The sequence below is a fragment of the Piliocolobus tephrosceles genome, chromosome 18, assembly GCF_002776525.5.
Source record: "Piliocolobus tephrosceles isolate RC106 chromosome 18, ASM277652v3, whole genome shotgun sequence".
In the NCBI taxonomy this organism is placed as follows: domain Eukaryota; kingdom Metazoa; phylum Chordata; class Mammalia; order Primates; family Cercopithecidae; genus Piliocolobus; species Piliocolobus tephrosceles.
This window is the reverse complement of record NC_045451.1, coordinates 71,088,684-71,104,682: the sequence shown is the minus strand read 5'-3', so window position 1 is coordinate 71,104,682 and position 15,999 is coordinate 71,088,684. Positions and strand designations below refer to the sequence as shown.

At 49.9% G+C, this 15,999-nt stretch overlaps 1 protein-coding gene across 2 annotated transcripts in view; it reads left to right on the top strand.

The window, feature by feature from the left end:
• Positions 1 to 14,546, top strand: part of IMPA2 (inositol monophosphatase 2) — a 50,564-nt gene extending 36,018 nt beyond the window's left edge. For both annotated transcript variants that reach the window (XM_023228536.2, XM_023228537.2), the window contains exons 6-8: positions 10,155 to 10,263; positions 10,940 to 11,091; positions 14,013 to 14,546. In XM_023228536.2, coding sequence (XP_023084304.1) covers positions 10,155 to 10,263; positions 10,940 to 11,091; positions 14,013 to 14,128 — 377 coding nt within the window. In that variant the 3' untranslated portion in view covers positions 14,129 to 14,546. The remainder of the gene's footprint in view (positions 1 to 10,154; positions 10,264 to 10,939; positions 11,092 to 14,012) is intronic.
• The last annotated feature ends 1,453 nt before the right edge of the window (positions 14,547 to 15,999 follow it).

Here is a 15,999-nt window from a genome sequence, read left to right as displayed (position 1 = left end):
TTCCTGGCAGCCTTTCTTCATTGTCCGTATTTATTCCTACTTCTTTCCTCCTTGGCTGATGGCTGTGCACCCAGACGGCCTCTGAGGCAGTGAGAGGAACTATGGGCACGGCCCATCTCTGCTGCTGTGAGCCCGTGCAGCCAGGAACGTGGTGGGCCAGGAGGGATCAAGTGTCAGGAGAGGTCCTGCCACTGCGTGAGGGACAGGACGGGCAAGATTGTGCAAAGGAGAGGAGGTGGCTGCAGGAGAGCCCAGAGCAGGAGAAGGGAGAAGTCATGGGGGCCTCTGAGGGGAAGACAGCAGCTGGACTCCCCAGTTAGCTTCTGAACCCAGAGAGGTCTTGGAGTGGCCTCTGGCTCCGCCTCAACTTCCCTCTCCAGAAGTGTTTTGTTTGGCAGTGAAAAAAGTAGCTTTAATTACAGCTGTGTGTGCCAGGAGGTGCCCACTCCAGCCTCATTGTGTAACCGGTGGTGAGGAAGCATGCTATTAAGCATGCTCGGGTGAACTTTGCTCTATATTTCACTGGATTATAACACTGAACTCTTATTAACACGCTCTTGGCGTCCTGGCCGGCTGCCCGCCCGTGTAGCTTAGTCAGGCTGCAGCTCTGCGTCCTCCCGGCCTGCAGGCCGCTAGCTCAACCACCAACTCCACTAGGGCAAGGACTTCGTCTGGGGCCCCTTTGTGTGACCCCCAGTAGGCCTGGTAATTTCGTAGAATGAAGGAAACATGAAGTGCTCATGTTCTGAAGCTCATTTGTGACTTTGGACAAATTCCGATGGATAAAGCAGACAGCCTGCTTTATCCATCCGGTCTGAGGCTTCGCTCATTTGTCTGGCATTCTTCTGTTCCCTGCAGTACCTGTCTCACAGTGCAGTCAGATATTACCAGATTCATCCATATGGGAGAAAGGCCAAAAAGCATCAGTGAAAACCTAAACGGTCCCATTCAGGACAGGCGGTTCCACGTGTTTTCTTCCATGGTTGTTTTCTTTCCTGTGGGTAGATGGACTTCAGGAGATGAGAGCGCATGCTTTTCCGCAGCACGGCCTCTTGGCACCATGCAGACCTGATTTCAGATCCTGATATTGCCGCCTTTTTTTTTTTCTCCCCTAAGATGGAGTCTCGCTCTGTCACCCAGGCTGGAGTGCAGCGGCACAATCTTGACTCACTGCAACCTCCAGCTCCTGGGTTCAAGTGATTTATTCTGCCTCAGCCTCCCGAGTAACTGGGATTACAGGCGTGCACCACCACACCTGACTGATTTTGTATTTTTAGTAGAGATGGGGTTTCACCATGTTGGCCAGGCTGGTCTCGATCTCCTGAACTCAAGTGATCCACCTGCCTCGGCCTCCCAAAGTGCTGGGATTACAGGTGTGAGCCACCACGCCCGGCCCCCAAGTCGCGATTTCTTAAAGGTTAGTTGCAGTGTGAAATCTAGTGGATTTGTTGGTACTCAGTTACATTGAAATCCACTGGGCTATCTTGTACTTGGAATGGATCTTTTGTCCATGGTTGATTTTATAACATCATGTATTGGTCATTTAGGAAATGGTTTCACTGAGATTTTCAGCTCTTCTAAATACTGATATAGTTTTTAATAAAATACTAAAAATGTCATATTAATATCACCACTCCTCAGGAAAGCTCTTGAAGTGTTGGAACGTTGTCAGGCTCACAGTGTTAGATACGATTTTTCAGAAAAATAAAAAAATATATATATTTTTGAGACAGTCTTGCTCTGTTGCCCAGGCTGGAGTGCAGTGGCGCAATCTCGATTTACTGCAACCTCCACCTTCCAGGTTTAAGCAGTTCTCCTGCCTCAGTCTCCCGAGTAGCTAGGATTACAGGCGTGCGCCAGCACGCCCGGCTAGTTTTTGTACTTTTAGTAGAGACAGGGTTTCACCATGTTGGCCAGGCTGGTCTCCTGACCTCAGGTGATCCACACGCCTCAGCCTCCCAAAGTGCTGGGATTACAGGTGTGAGCCACCACACTCGGCCTTTACTCATTTATTTATTTTTTGAGACAGTTTTTTGCTCTTGTTGCTCAGGCTGGAGTGCAATGGTGTGATCTCAGCTCACTGCAACCTCCACCTCCTAGGTTTAAGTGATTCTCCTGCCTCAGCCTCCCAAGTAGCTGGAATTACAGGCATGCATCACCATGTATGGCTAATTTTGTATTTTTAGTAGAGACGGGGTTTCTCTATGTTGGTCAGGCTGGTCTTGAACTCCCGATCTCAGGTGATCCACCCACCTCAGCCTACCAAAATGCTGGGATTATAGGCATGAGCCACTGTGACTGGACTCTGTTTTTAAATTGTAGAAGAGTTTTCTTGAATTACAGTTTTTAATATATTTTTAAATATTTTTAATATTAATTTAATATTTAATATTTTAATAAGATGTAATTTGGAAATATCCAAATTGTGTTGCTTTGCTTTTTGTCTTCTGGGACTTGAATGTATGTTAGGCCTTCACTATCGTCCTCTTGCATTCTTTTTATCTTTTCTACCAATTATCTTTGAGATGGAGTCTCGCTCTGTCGCCCAAACTGGAGTGCAGTGGCCAGATCTCAGCTCACTGCAAGCGCCACCTTTCGGGTTCACGCCATTCTCCTGCCTCAGCCTCCCGAGTAGCTGGGACTATAGGCACCCGCCACCTCACCCAGCTAGTTTTTTGTATTTTTTTAGTAGAGACGGGGTTTCACCAGGTTAGCCAGGATGGTCTCGATCTCCTGACCTTGTGATCCGCCCGTCTCGGCCTCCCAAAGTGCTGGGATTACAGGCTTGAGCCACCGCGCCCGGCCTCCACCAATTATCTTATTTTAAAAAGTTTCTTCTTTTTCGCCTTCAGTTTCCTGCAAAGCGTCAGGTCTTGTGTTTATTCATTGTGTTCCTTTTAGTTAGTCTTCTTTTCTGAAATATTTCCTTTATGTGATTTTTCCTAAGTTCTGTGACCTGTGATTTGGATTATGCTCTTTTTTCCTGATATTCCTTATTACTCCTATTTTGTGGTTAGATTTTTTTTGGCAAAATTATTTTATTGGCTTATACATGTTGCTCTGCTCCTCACTCTTTTTTTCTTAGGCTAATTGTGTGTGGGATTCAGCCGTACTTGTTTTTAGTTCCCTACCGTTACTTGACATTGGATTCCTGGGCTTTGGGGGCTTGGAGGGCGGAGCTGGGGGCTCCAGACAGCATTTGTAGTTTCCTGGTTCTACAGCTCTCTCTTCATCGTTTTTGTGAAGCATTAAAATACTGGCCTTGTTAGGTGAGGCACGGTGGATCACGCCTGTAATCCCAGCACTTTGGGAGGCTGAGGTGAGTGGATCACAAGGTCAAGAGATTGAAACCATCCTGGCCAACATGGTGAAACCCCGTCTCTACTAAAAATACCAAAAATTAGCTGAGTGTGGTGGTGTGCGCCTGAAGTCCCAGGTGTTCGGGAAGCTGAGGCAGGAGGATCTCTTGAACCCCAGAGGCAGAGGCAGAGGTTGTAGTGAGCTGAGATTGCACCGCTGTACTCCAGCCTGGTGACAGAGCGGTATCTAAAAAAAAAAAAATTGGCCTCATCTTTAGATTTTTGGCTCTTTTTTTCCTCCTTTGTGGTTATCCCGTGAGGGGCTGCTGGGGTGGCCTGTGAGGTCCTCCCGTCCTACGCTGCTTCCCTCTTCTTCCCGCACAGGTTCTGGTGCCCCGCGTGCCTGTAGCTGCTTCAGGGTTGCCCCATCCGCTTGTGCTGGGAGTGTGGATAGACCTCATGGGTATGTTTTTTTTGGTAGACAATGTCTGTAGTTGGGTTTTTTGTTCTCCGAGTTGCTCTGTTTTTATCAGAGGGAATTTGGAGAGGTTTAAAATCCATGGGCCATTATATAGGTTTCCAATTCTGTCTTCAGGATTCGAAACAGTACATTTTCCATTACAATTACTTGGTTAAAAAATAATTTATTGAGATCAAAAACGACCTCAAATTAGCCATTGTAAGGCAAACAAGTCAGTGGCATTCAGCACCTTCCATTGCGCTCCAGAACGTCTCCCTCATCCACAGCGAACACTGCAGGCAGGAAGCAGCTTCTTCCAAGCACTTCCCCCGAGCCCCTGGCAGTATTGTTCCGTCTAGCACATGTATTTTTAAGTTAAATGGAATTAAATTTTATTTTCATAGGAGTAGCTCTTAATGGTCTGTACATCTGAAAGAATCAGGATGTATCTATAGATGTATGCACTGGTAGGCTGAGCGTGGTGGCTCACACCTGTCATCCCAGCACTTTGGGAAGCTGAGGCAGGAGGTTCACTTGAGACCAGAAGTTTGAGACCAGCCTGGGCCACGTAGCAAGACCCCTATCTGTACAAAAAATTTAAAAATTAGCTGGTTGTGGTGGTGCATGCCTGTAGTTCTAGCTACTCAGAGGGCTGACGTGGGAGTTCAAGGTAACATAAGTTCAAGGTAACAGAGGCTATGATTGCGCCACTGCACTCTAGCCTGGGAAACAGCAAGACCCTGTCTCCAAAAAAACCTCTAAAACAACACACTGATGAAAGTGTAGTCACAGAAGTTATATATCCAACAAAACCAGCTTGTGCCCACAGGCATGTTTTATAGGCTTTAAAGCACAGCTGCCTCTTACTCCGTGAGTACATATTTCTTTTTTTTTTTTGAGACAGGGTCTCACTGTGTCACCCAGGCTGGAGTGCAGTGGCACAATCTTGGCTCACTGCAACCTCTGCCTCCCAGGTTCAAGCAATTCTTGTGCTTTAGCCTTTCTAGTAGCTGGGATTACAAACGTGTGCCACCATGCCTGGCTAATTTTTTTTTTTTTTTTTTTTTTGTATTTTTAGTAGTGATGGGGTTTCCCTATGTTGGCCAGGCTGGTCTCGAACTCCTGGCCTCAAATGATCTACCCACTTTGGCCTCCCAAAGTGCTGGGATTACAGGCATGAGCCACTGCACCCAGCCTACACTCTGTTCTTGATTTCATTTGGGAAAACGTATGTTGGCAAGAATGAGAAGGAATTAATTTGGGGCGGCCAGAAGAGGAAGGTGCTAGATTCAGAGCAAGCTTTTCACAAACTGGAAAACTATGGAAGAAACCCCTGCCTTCACACAATCACCAGACAAGCTTGGGTGTAAGTCGGGGTCCCACCATGGAATGGCTGCATGGCCTGAGCAGCTCATGTTGCTTCTCCCTGCTTGGGTTTCTGATCGGTTGGACAGGGGCAGTGGCACGTAGGCTGGCAAGTGCTCACAGAGGCCTGTTGGGAAGAGTGAAGACCTGGTCACTGTCAACAAGTGAAAATGTGCTGTCTCCTGCACACAAATTAACTTCCCTTTGTGAAATGCCCCAGGGCACTTGGTTGGAAGATCCCTGCGCTTCCTACACCAGCCCTGGCATGGGAAGTACCTGCCTGTCTAGGCTGGCACCGGCGGACTTTCCTCCACCCACCCGCCCTGTGCTCGTCTCTGCCCTGAGGTGTGGGGACTGGGCGAGGCCTTTAAGAGTGGGTGCTTCTCTCCCAGGGCAAATGGACTGCCCAGCTTCCTAGTTCCTGGGGAGAAATCTTCACTGTCCTCCTTCATCTCTTCCCAGGGTCGTTCACCCTGGTGCCAGGAAGTGCCCTGTGTGTTAGGATTTCACTGTCTGGATTTTACCGCTCAGAGAAAATCACTCTGAGAGTGAACCTCCAGGGCGAGCCTGCCTGTGAGGGACTTGGAAATAGTACAGGACTCCTCATAGCCCAGTGGGGTTGAGGGGGCGTATGTAAAATTGATTCAGCTTTCCCAGAGGGCAATTTGGAAAATATCAAAACCTAAAATATGCACACCCTTTGATTCAGAAATCCCACTTGTGCTAATCTGTCTTGAAAAAAATCAGTATGACTATATAAACCTCTACAGAAAAGATGTTTATGAAGCATTGTTTATAATAAAAATGAAAAATGTTCATCTTCAGGGGAATGGTGACATAAATTGCAGTCGTTGCACTGGATGGAATAGAGTGCAGCTGTTAAGAGTAACATACTGATGGCAAAAGATGTATGAGACGTTTTTATATTGAAAGAGTGAGCAAACGAGTAAGCTGTAAGACCATTTTTAAAAAGTACTGTGCGAGACGGGTTGATCACCTGAGATCAGGAGTTTGAGACCAGCCTGACCAATACAGTGAAACCCTGCCTACTAAAAATACAAAAATTAGCTGGGTGTGGTGGTGTGCACCTGTAATCCCAGCTACTTGGGAGGCTGAGACAAGAGAATTGCTTGAACCCAGGACGCAGAGGTTGCAGTGAGCTGTGATCGCACCTTTGCACTCCAGGCTGAGTGACAGAGCAAGACTCCGTTTAAAAAAAAAAAAAAAAAGCACTGTATGCACGTGTATAAGACTTGAAGTTGTTAGATGAGTAAATTAGAAGTAGGGTGGGATTAGACAAGATGTCACTGCCACTTCACTTTCTTGTCCCCTACGGCCTCCTCTGGGACAATTCATTCTTCCTTGATTTTCCTGGCCAAAGTAACATGCAAGCCATCCCATTTTTTTCTTTTCTCCTTCCCTTCTTTCCTTTTCCTCCCTTCCTTCCTCCATCCCTGCCCTTCCTCCCTCTTTCTTTCTTTCACTTTGTTTTTTAGAGTAACGGTTTTAGGTTCACAGCAAAATTGAGCAGAAGGTGCAGAGACAGAGTTCTCACACACCTATCCCCACACACGTTCAGCCTCCCCATCCATCAGCATCGCCTACAGAATGGTGCGTTTGTTAAAATGAGACACATTATTAACACCCAAAGTTCACAGTTTTCAGTAGGCTTCACTGTTGGTGGTGTAATGTACCCACCATTACAGGATCATAGAGAATAGTTTCGCTGCCCTAAAAACCCTCCATGCTCCGTCTCTTCTTCCCTCCCCCGAGCCCCTGGCAACCACTGAGCTTTTTTTTTTGTTTTATTTTTGGTTTTTTGAGACGGAGTCTCGCTCTGTCGCCCGGGCTGGAGTGCAGTGTGGTGATCTCTGCTCACTGCAAGCCCCGCCTCCCGGGTTCATGCCATTCTCCTGCCTCAGCCTCCCGCTGGGACTACAGGCGCCCGCCACTGCGCCTGGCTAATTTTTTTTTGTATTTTTAGTAGAGACGGGGTTTCACCGTGTTAGCCAGGACGGTCTGGGATCTCCTGACCTCGTGATCCGCCCGCCTGGGCCTCCGAAAGTGCTGGGATTACAGGCTTGAGCCACCGCGCCCGGCCAACCACTCATCTTTTTGCTGTCTCCATAGTTTTGCCTTTTCCAGAATGTCATGGAGTTGGAATCATACGGTGTGTAGCTTTCCAAATTGGCTTCTTTCACCCAGCAATATGCATTTCAGGTTCATCTGTATCTTCTCATGCCTTGATAGCTCATTTCCTTTAAGTGCTGGATAGTATTCCATTGGATGTACCACAGTTTATTTATTCACCTACTAAAGGACATCTTGGTTGCTTCTAAGTGTTGGCAGTTATGAATAAACCTGCTGTCAACACTAGTGTGAAAGTTTGTATGTGAAAACAAGTTTTCAACTCCTTCAGTGCACACCAAGGGGCATGACTGCTGGACGGTATGGTAAGAGTACGTTTAGATTTGTAGGAAACTGCCAAGCTATCCTCCAAAGCAGATGCACCATTTTGCGTTTCCACCGGCCATGCATGAGAGTTCTGTTGCTTCACATCCTGGCCAGCACTTGCTGTAGTCAGTGTTTGTCCATTCTAACGTGTAGAGGTGTCTCGTTTTTGTTGTTGTTTTGAGATGGAGTCTCACTCTGTCACCCAGGCTAAAGTGCAGTGGCGTGATCTTGGCTCACTGCAACCTCTGTCTCCCAGGTTCCAGGGATTCTCCTGCCTCAGCCTCTTGAGTAGGCCTGCGCCACCACACCCGGCTAATTTTTGTATTTTTAATAGAGACGGGGTTTCACCATGTTGGCCAGGCTGGTCTCAAACTCCTGATCCTCCCGCCCCAGCCTCCCAGAGTGCTGGGATTAGAGGCGTAAGCCATGCTTCTGGCTTTGTCTGGTTGTTAATCTGCATTTCCCTGAGGACATATGATGTGGAGCGTCTTTTCATATGCTTATTTGCCATCTGCATCTCTTCTTGTGAGTCCAGTTTCTATTTTTTTAACAGACGTTCCCCAGATTACCATATTATTATATTTCAAAAGAGCATTTTTTTTTTCTTTCTTTTGAGATGGAGTTTTGCTCTTGTTGCCCAGGCTGGAGTGCAGTGGTGTGATCTCGGCTCACCGCAACCGCTGCCTCCTGGGTTCAAGCAATTCTCCTTCCTCAGCCTCCTGAGTAGCTTGGATTACAGGCATGCACCACCACGCCTGGCTAATTTTGCATTTTTAGTAGAGACGGGATTTCTCCATGTTCATCAGGCTGGTCTTTAACTCCCAGCCTCAGGTGATCTGCCCGCCTTAGCCTCCCAAAATGCTAGGATTACAGGTGTGCGCCACTGTGCCCAGCCAAAAGAGCATTTCTAACTAAAATATTTGTAATTCAGAATCAGTTTACCCCCAAAATCAGTATTGTATATAGTATTTAGATTCTTAAATTAGCCAACAAAATTCTGCCTCAAACATTTCTCCCATAAATTAAGATACTAGTAATTTAGTGAACCAAATCAAAACTGAGACTCAAAGCCTACCTTCTTGAGTGCTGGTGTTTGCGGGAAAGCACTCATTCATTCAGTAACTGTTTACAGAGGGCTCACTCAGCCTGGGGCTGCTGATGTCTTTTTCTTCAATAGAAGCCTTTGACCTCCACCACCCCCGGAAAAAATACCATCTGTTTGTGGCCAGGTGAGGGTGGGGTTTGGAGGGTAAGGAATGGAAGGGTTGCTGGAGCCTGTCTGTAGATCCTGTGTGGATTAGGAGCATCTGGAGTAGCCGGCGTTTGTCCCAGCGGTGGGTGGCAGCTGCAGGGCTCAGGTGGTGTCTGTGGAGGGCCTGCTGCCCAGTCCCAGGCCAGGAGTGCCTCATACACAGCTCAGATTCAGTGCCTGGCATGGCCGGCAGTGAATGACCTGGACCTCCTGAGGGCAGGCAGGATGCTTTGGTGTGGAGTCAAGTGCTTTAAGGTGTAAAATGAGAATTTCCATGGAAGGAAAGGGGCACTTGGACCTGCATCCTGGCTGAGAGATTTCCGGGTGAGCGGAGAGTTTGAAAGTGGTGACACAGAACTGGGTCCACTGAATGAAGTAATGTGATAGAAGCTGTTTCCCCCGACTTTGGGAGTGGCTTTGTTTTGTCATGGAGCACACCTGGTTTGCCAACGTCCTACTCGAGCAGTGAGGCCTGACAGGACATGACTGAAGTCTGGCTGTGTTTGGGTGTGTGGCACAAGGACAAACTGCTCTGATCCGCAGCAGTGAGTCAGGGTCAGGAGCAGAATCCCGGTCACGCCCTGCCCTGAGCCAGGCTTGCCGGCCCTGGCAGCCTCGCCTGCCGTTACACAAACAGCAGGCCACGAGTTCCAGGCGTCCGCACCCCGCCCGTCCAGAGGGCCCACTCCTGCAGCTTCCCTTTCCAAAGCCGCAGCATTTAAAAGTTGCTTTCTCCAAGAAAATGGTATTTCCATCTTTGTGATCAGAGCAGTTAAGCGATTACTGAGGCAGTTTCCCTCCAAACATGGAGTGTTCTCAGTTTGGAGTCATTTTGTTTTTCTTTTTGATTGAATGATGGTGATTTTTTTAAATTTTTTTTTTTTTTTAAGAAACAGGGGCCTTGCTCTGTCCCCCAGGCTGGAATGTGGTGGCACAGTCATGGCTCACAACAGCCTTGAACCCCTGGGCTCAACCAGTCCTCCCACCTCAGCCTCTTGAGTCGCTGCAGCTACAGGCCTGTGCCATCATGCCTGGCTACTCTGAATTTGTTTTTGTAGAGATGGAGTCTCACCATCTTGCCCAGGCTGGTCTGGAACTCATGGCCTCGGGGGATCCTTGTTCCCCAGCCTCCCAGAGTGCTAGCATTACAGGCATGATCCACTGTGCCCGACCCATCCTTAGTTTTCAACATAGCCATCAGAAAAGCAGTCAGCATGAACCAGTTGGAAGATGATCCTTACTAAGGCTCACACTGGAAGTCTGCACTCCTTAGTTAGAACCAAGACTTGCTTTTTCTGGTGACAGGAAATTCTTTTTATTGCAGATCTCTCGAAGGCCTTGGTTCTGACCGAAATCGGCCCCAAGCGTGACCCTGCGACCCTGAAACTATTCCTGAGTAACATGGAGCGGCTGCTGCACGCCAAGGCGCATGGGTAGGAGGTTCAGCTCGGGGAACACCCTGCAGCCAGAGGAGGAAGAACGGAACACGGGCGTGCTAAAACTCCCCTGGGATTGGAGGAGGAAGCCTGGCGTGGAAGGAGTGGGAGGGGCACACGAACACCAGACTCAGGGACGCCCTGTGGGGGCCCGCGGCAGTAGACGCTCCTATAGCCAGGTCTCTGGAGATGGTTGGGCACCTGTGTCCCTTCTGATCAGAATCCATGGAACTGGCCTCATGCTGCTCAACCAGTGAATGCTGCGAGTACTTAGAGTCCTTCCCAAGTGGGCCCGGTGTCAGGCAGGTTTATCAAAGCCAGGGCCTCCTCTGTCTCCTGCCTTCCCAGCGGGGCTGTGCTGTGACCCCTGTGAGGCCGCCGACACTTCATGTCACGTTCAGTAGAGGAGTCACGTCTCTGGTTGCTGCATCTCAGGTGCTCAGTAGCTCGGTCAGCTGGGAGCTGTCACCGCACAGAGCATTTGCTCCTGGCAGAGGCCTGTTGCTTGGTGGCTCCAGGCCCTACATTCGGCCTCCAGAGCTTTGGCGGAAGTGCTGTGCTTCATTTTTCACTAGGGAACATGCCCAGCCAGGGGACCTGGCTGAACTCAGCTTGCATAGCACAGAAAAGGCTCCACTCCCGCCTGCGTCTGTCCTCCCCTCCCTCTCTCCAGGGTCCGAGTGATCGGAAGCTCCACGCTGGCACTGTGCCACCTGGCCTCGGGAGCTGCGGATGCCTATTACCAGTTTGGTCTGCACTGCTGGGACCTGGCGGCTGCCACAGTCATCATCAGAGAAGCAGGCGGCATCGTGATCGACACTTCGGGTGAGCTCTCCTGTCCCTGCAATGCAGCGACAGCAACTAGACTGAGAGACACTGTGGGTGGGGCACTTCCTGGGGTCCCCACCAACTGTATTTCCCACCTTCCCCAGAGTTTCTGATTTTTTTGAGATGGAGTCTTGCTGTCACCCAGGATGGACTGCAGTGGTATGATCTCAGCTCACTGCAACCGTCCACCTCAGGGGTTCAAGCTATTCTCCTGCCTCAGCCTCCCGAGTAGCTGCGATTACAGGCGCGTGCCACCATGCCTGGCTAATTTTTGTATTTTTAGTACAGCGGGGTTTCACCATGTTGGCCAGGCTGGTCTCAAACTCCTGATTTTGTGGTCTTGACCTCCCAAAGTGCTGGGATTACGAGCGTGAGCCACCATGCCCGGCCACAGTTTCTGTTGTTGAGAGCGTGTGAGGGTGCCACGATGGCAGTGGCCTGCACCAGCCTGGCCTCCTTCCTGCCATTCCTTGCCACCATAGGATCAGGATTTCTTCACCAGATGGCAGCAGCACTGCTATTTCCCATTTACATGCCCCTGACAGGTTTTTTTTTTTTTTTTTTGAGACAGAGTCTCGCTCTGTTGCCCTGGCTTGAGTGCAGTGGCACCATCTTGACTCACTGCAACCTTTGCCTCCCGGGTTCAAGTGATTCTCCTGCCTCAGCCTCCCAAGTAGCTGGGATTACAGGCACACACCACCAGGCCTGGGTAATTTTTGTAGTTTTAGTACAGGTGGGGTTTCACCATGTTGGTCAGGCTGGTCTCGAACTCCTGACCTCAAGTGATCCACCCACCTTGGCCTCCCAAAGTGCTGGGATTACAGGCCTAAGCCACCGCACCCGGCCCAATGACAGTTTTCTAAGGGCTCTCACAAGAATCCAATGAGCTGAACAGAGCAGGTGGTGTGCTCCCCGAATTTCTGAGGTTAGTTGGCTTCTGCAAGGCCCCATAGCTTGGCGTTGGGTCAGCACCAGCAGAGCATGAGCGTCCGGTTGGGTTTTGGAGAATGATTCTGGAACATGGCTGTTCCTTCTGCTTTAGGGTCACTTGAGGCCCAGTGACTGAGCACCTGGGGGTATATGTGAGCCCCTAACTCTGTGCCGCCTGCTACATCCACATAGTTTCAGGCTGATCATGCATCTAATGTTCATTCAGGAGTAACAATCAGAAGCCAGGTGAATCCAACAGATCCCATTCTCACTGAGCTTTAGCAGTAACACTGGAGCTCGCTTGTATCTATTGGCATGGACGGTGGATCTTTTGTAATTTGAATTCTACTTGTTCCTATTTCTCCTTTGGAAAGGCTTGATGAACATATCAGCAAGGTATAAAAATGAAAATCTCTCAGCCATTGGCAGCAGGACTAGGCAGGCCCATTCCACTTTTTTCTTTTTAAGACAGAGTCTTACTCTATTGCCCAGGCTGGAGTGCAGTGGCACGGTCTTGGCTCACTGCAGCCTCTGCCTCCCGGGTTCAAGAGATTCTCCTGCCTCAGCCTCCTGAGTAGCTGGAACTACAGGCGCCCGCCACCACACCTGGCTAATTTTTTGTATTTTTATTAGATATGGGGTTTCACCGGGTTAGCCAGGATGCTCTTGATCTCCTGACCTCAGGTGATCCACCTGCCTCGGTCTCCCAAAGTGCTGGGATTACAGGCGCGAGCCACCATGCCCGGCCTCATTCCACAATTTGTTTTTTTTTTTTTGAGATGGAGTCTCGCTCTGTTGCCCCGGCTGGAGTGCAGTGGCACAGTCTCGGCTCACTGTAAGCTCCGTCTCCCGGGTTCCCGCCATTCTCCTGCCTCAGCCTCTTGAGTAGCTGGGACTACAGGCGCCGCCACCTCACCCGGCTATTTTTTTTGTATTTTTAGTAGAGACGGGGTTTCACCTTGTTAGCCAGGATGGTCTCGATCTCCTGACCTCGTCATCTGCCCGTCTTGGCCTCCCGAAGTGCTGGGATTACAGGTGTGAGCCACCGCGCCCGGCCTTTTTTTTTTTTTTGACACAGAGTTTCACTCTTGTCGCCCAGGCTGGAGCGCAATGGCATGATCTCGGCTCACTGCAACCTCCACCTTCTGGGTTCAAGTGATTCTCCTGCCTCAGCCTCCCGAATAGCTAAGACTACAGGCGCGCACCACCACACCCAGCTAATTTTGTATTTTTAGTAGAGATGAGATGGGGTTTCGCCATGTTAGGCTGGTCTCAAACTCCTGACCTCAGGTGATCCACCCACCTTGGCCTCCCAAAGTGCTGGGATTACAGGTGTGAGCCTCCGTGCCCGGCCTCCATTCCACATTTTAAAGCCCCCATCACTCAGATTTTACCACTAGAGCACCTGAAGGCTCATGTATGTGCAAGCTGGAGATACACTGTGTGTATCTCCAGCCCATGCAGCCAGACCTGTTTCATATCCCTTAGGAAGATGCAGGGCTTTATCGTCTTACCTCAGCTTCTTAGAGTATGGGTCCCACAGCAGCGGTGCACCCCCAGGAGCTTGTGCGCAGGTAGCCTCAGCCCCACCCAGACCTGTTGAGGCAGAGCCTTGGTTTCACGAGCCCCTGGCTGACCCCTGTGCATGGTCAGGTTTGAGAAGGGCAGCTCCCCTGTTCGGGTCTAGCCCATCACTTGCCTTTCTTAGGACTTTTATGTTCTCCATCTTAAGGCAGCGGCAGCTTCAGAGCTGCGCTCTGTTCCGTACAGCCCTGGACTGTATTCACCCTGGGGTGGGGCGGGAGAGGCTCCATCCCTCTATTCTTTGCCGGATTCACTCCTAGACCCCGTTTAATACGAGTGTTGGGGCTTGGGCACAGTTCCATGTGCCATTTCCTGTGCTGTGTGCATGTGGGGTAAGTTATCATACAATGTTGTTCAACCCTCTCTGGTAACCTGGATGCCTGGCTCTGTCTGTCTGTCCCCAGGTGGACCCCTCGACCTCATGGCTTGCAGAGTGGTTGCTGCCAGCACCCGGGAGATGGCGATGCTCATAGCTCAGGCCTTACAGACGATTAACTATGGGCGGGATGATGAGAAGTGACCGTGGCTGAGGCAAAGCTGCTCTCGAGGCCTCCCTGGGCTGCTGGGGGCTCCTGGGGAGGTGGCCCTCGTGGCCCACGCTCCCTGCCAGTGGCTCACACTGTGCCCCTGGCTACCCCAGAGGGAGGTGCCACGCTACAGGGAGTGGCTGGCCTTTTAAATCCGCGTCTCTCTCACCGGGATTTGGTGTTTAGCTGTTTCTCTCTTTAATCTCACGTAGCCTTTTTCAGGTTAGTACGTGTTCCTCTGTCAGGGCCAAAACCCACATCTCCTGTGAAATACGTATTGATAATCCAATCTTGATTTTTTTCCCCCCAGAATATAAATCTCAGGTAATAAGGCTTTAGAACTGCTGATAAAGCGGACTGTTCTCAGGCCCCCCCAGGGTACTTCAGAATGCAATAAATCCAAGTAATGGCCCTGTGTGATCTGTTTCCTCTATAAGCGCGTCGCCTGATTCCCAAACCACTCTGGCTCTCATCCACTGCTGTGGATCTGTGCTCTCAGGAAGCTTTGCGAGTGAAACCCAAAGTCCAGTGTGTGCCGACTGCTGCCTCTGATGAACACCCTGAAGGCGACCCCAGTAATATCATGTGAGTGTTCAGAACCCAAGATGTGGGACAGATAGAAGGAAACGAATCTCTGAAAGCTGCTGTTTCTGTGATCAGCTTTTTTGTTTCTGAGTCGGGGTCTTGCTCTATCTCCCAGCCTGGAGTGCAGTGGTGTGATTGCAGCTCACTGTAGTCTTGACCTCAGGACTCAAGCGATCCCCCTGCCTTAGCCTTCTGAGTTGGGACCACAGGCATGCACTACCATGCCAGGCTAATTTTTAAAAAGTTTTCAGTAGAGATGGGGTCTCACTGTGTTGCCCAGGCTGGTCTCAAGCTCCTGGGCTCAAGTGATCCTCTCACCTCAGCCTTCCAAATTGCTGGGACTGAGTCACCACACCCGGCCAATCTGTGATCAAAGAAGGTCTTCTTTGTTTCTCTTTAGGAGGCAGAACTGTATGTCAGAGTAATTCTAATGAGGCTATTAACTGGCTGGCCAGGTATCTTTCCTGAAGTTTAGGAATTGAGAAAGTCTTGGCCAGGTGCAGTGGCTCACATCCGTAATTCCAGCACTTTGGGGGGGCCGAGGCGGGTGGATCACTTGAGGCCAAGAGTTTGAGACCAGCCTGGACAACATAATGAAACCCTATCTCTACTAAAAATACAAAAATTATCTGGGTGTGGTGGTGCATGCCTGTAATTCCAGCTACTTGGGAGGCTGAGGCCTGAGAATCATTTGAACCCAGGAGGCAGCGGTTGCAGTGAGCAAAGATCGTACCACCGTACTCCAGCCTGGGTGACAGGAGACTCTCAAAAAAAAAAAAAAAAAAAAAAGATTACCTGAATTTTAACCTCGGAGAATAGGGAGGCACCCCAGGTGGGGACCTGTGGGCTCGCCTCATTCATCCCTGGACGAACCTCCCAGAACCTCACCTCTGTGGCCCTCAGAGTCGGCTCAACCGCTCGCCATGCCGTTGGGCCTCTTACAAAACGATGCTCACCTATCGCTGGGGATTACGTTCATTCTGAATCCCACTCATCGGCTTCAGGATACTTGCCCTCATTTTTTTCCCCTTCATTTCAACAGTTTTCACTGAGTGTCTTGTGGACACGAGTCATCACATGTTTTGGTGCCTTTATGATCCAGTCCCAGATAAGAAGTAACACATTTGTCCTAGTGCGTCACTGTCGTCACTCAGACAGACCAGGAGTCAGGACGGAGATTCACGTTCAGGCAGCTGTGTGGCCCTGAGAGGGCCACGTCACCTCCGTTGGTGTTGGGCGAAGTCTGTCCTGGGGGCCTGGCTGCCTCCCTCACAGGGTT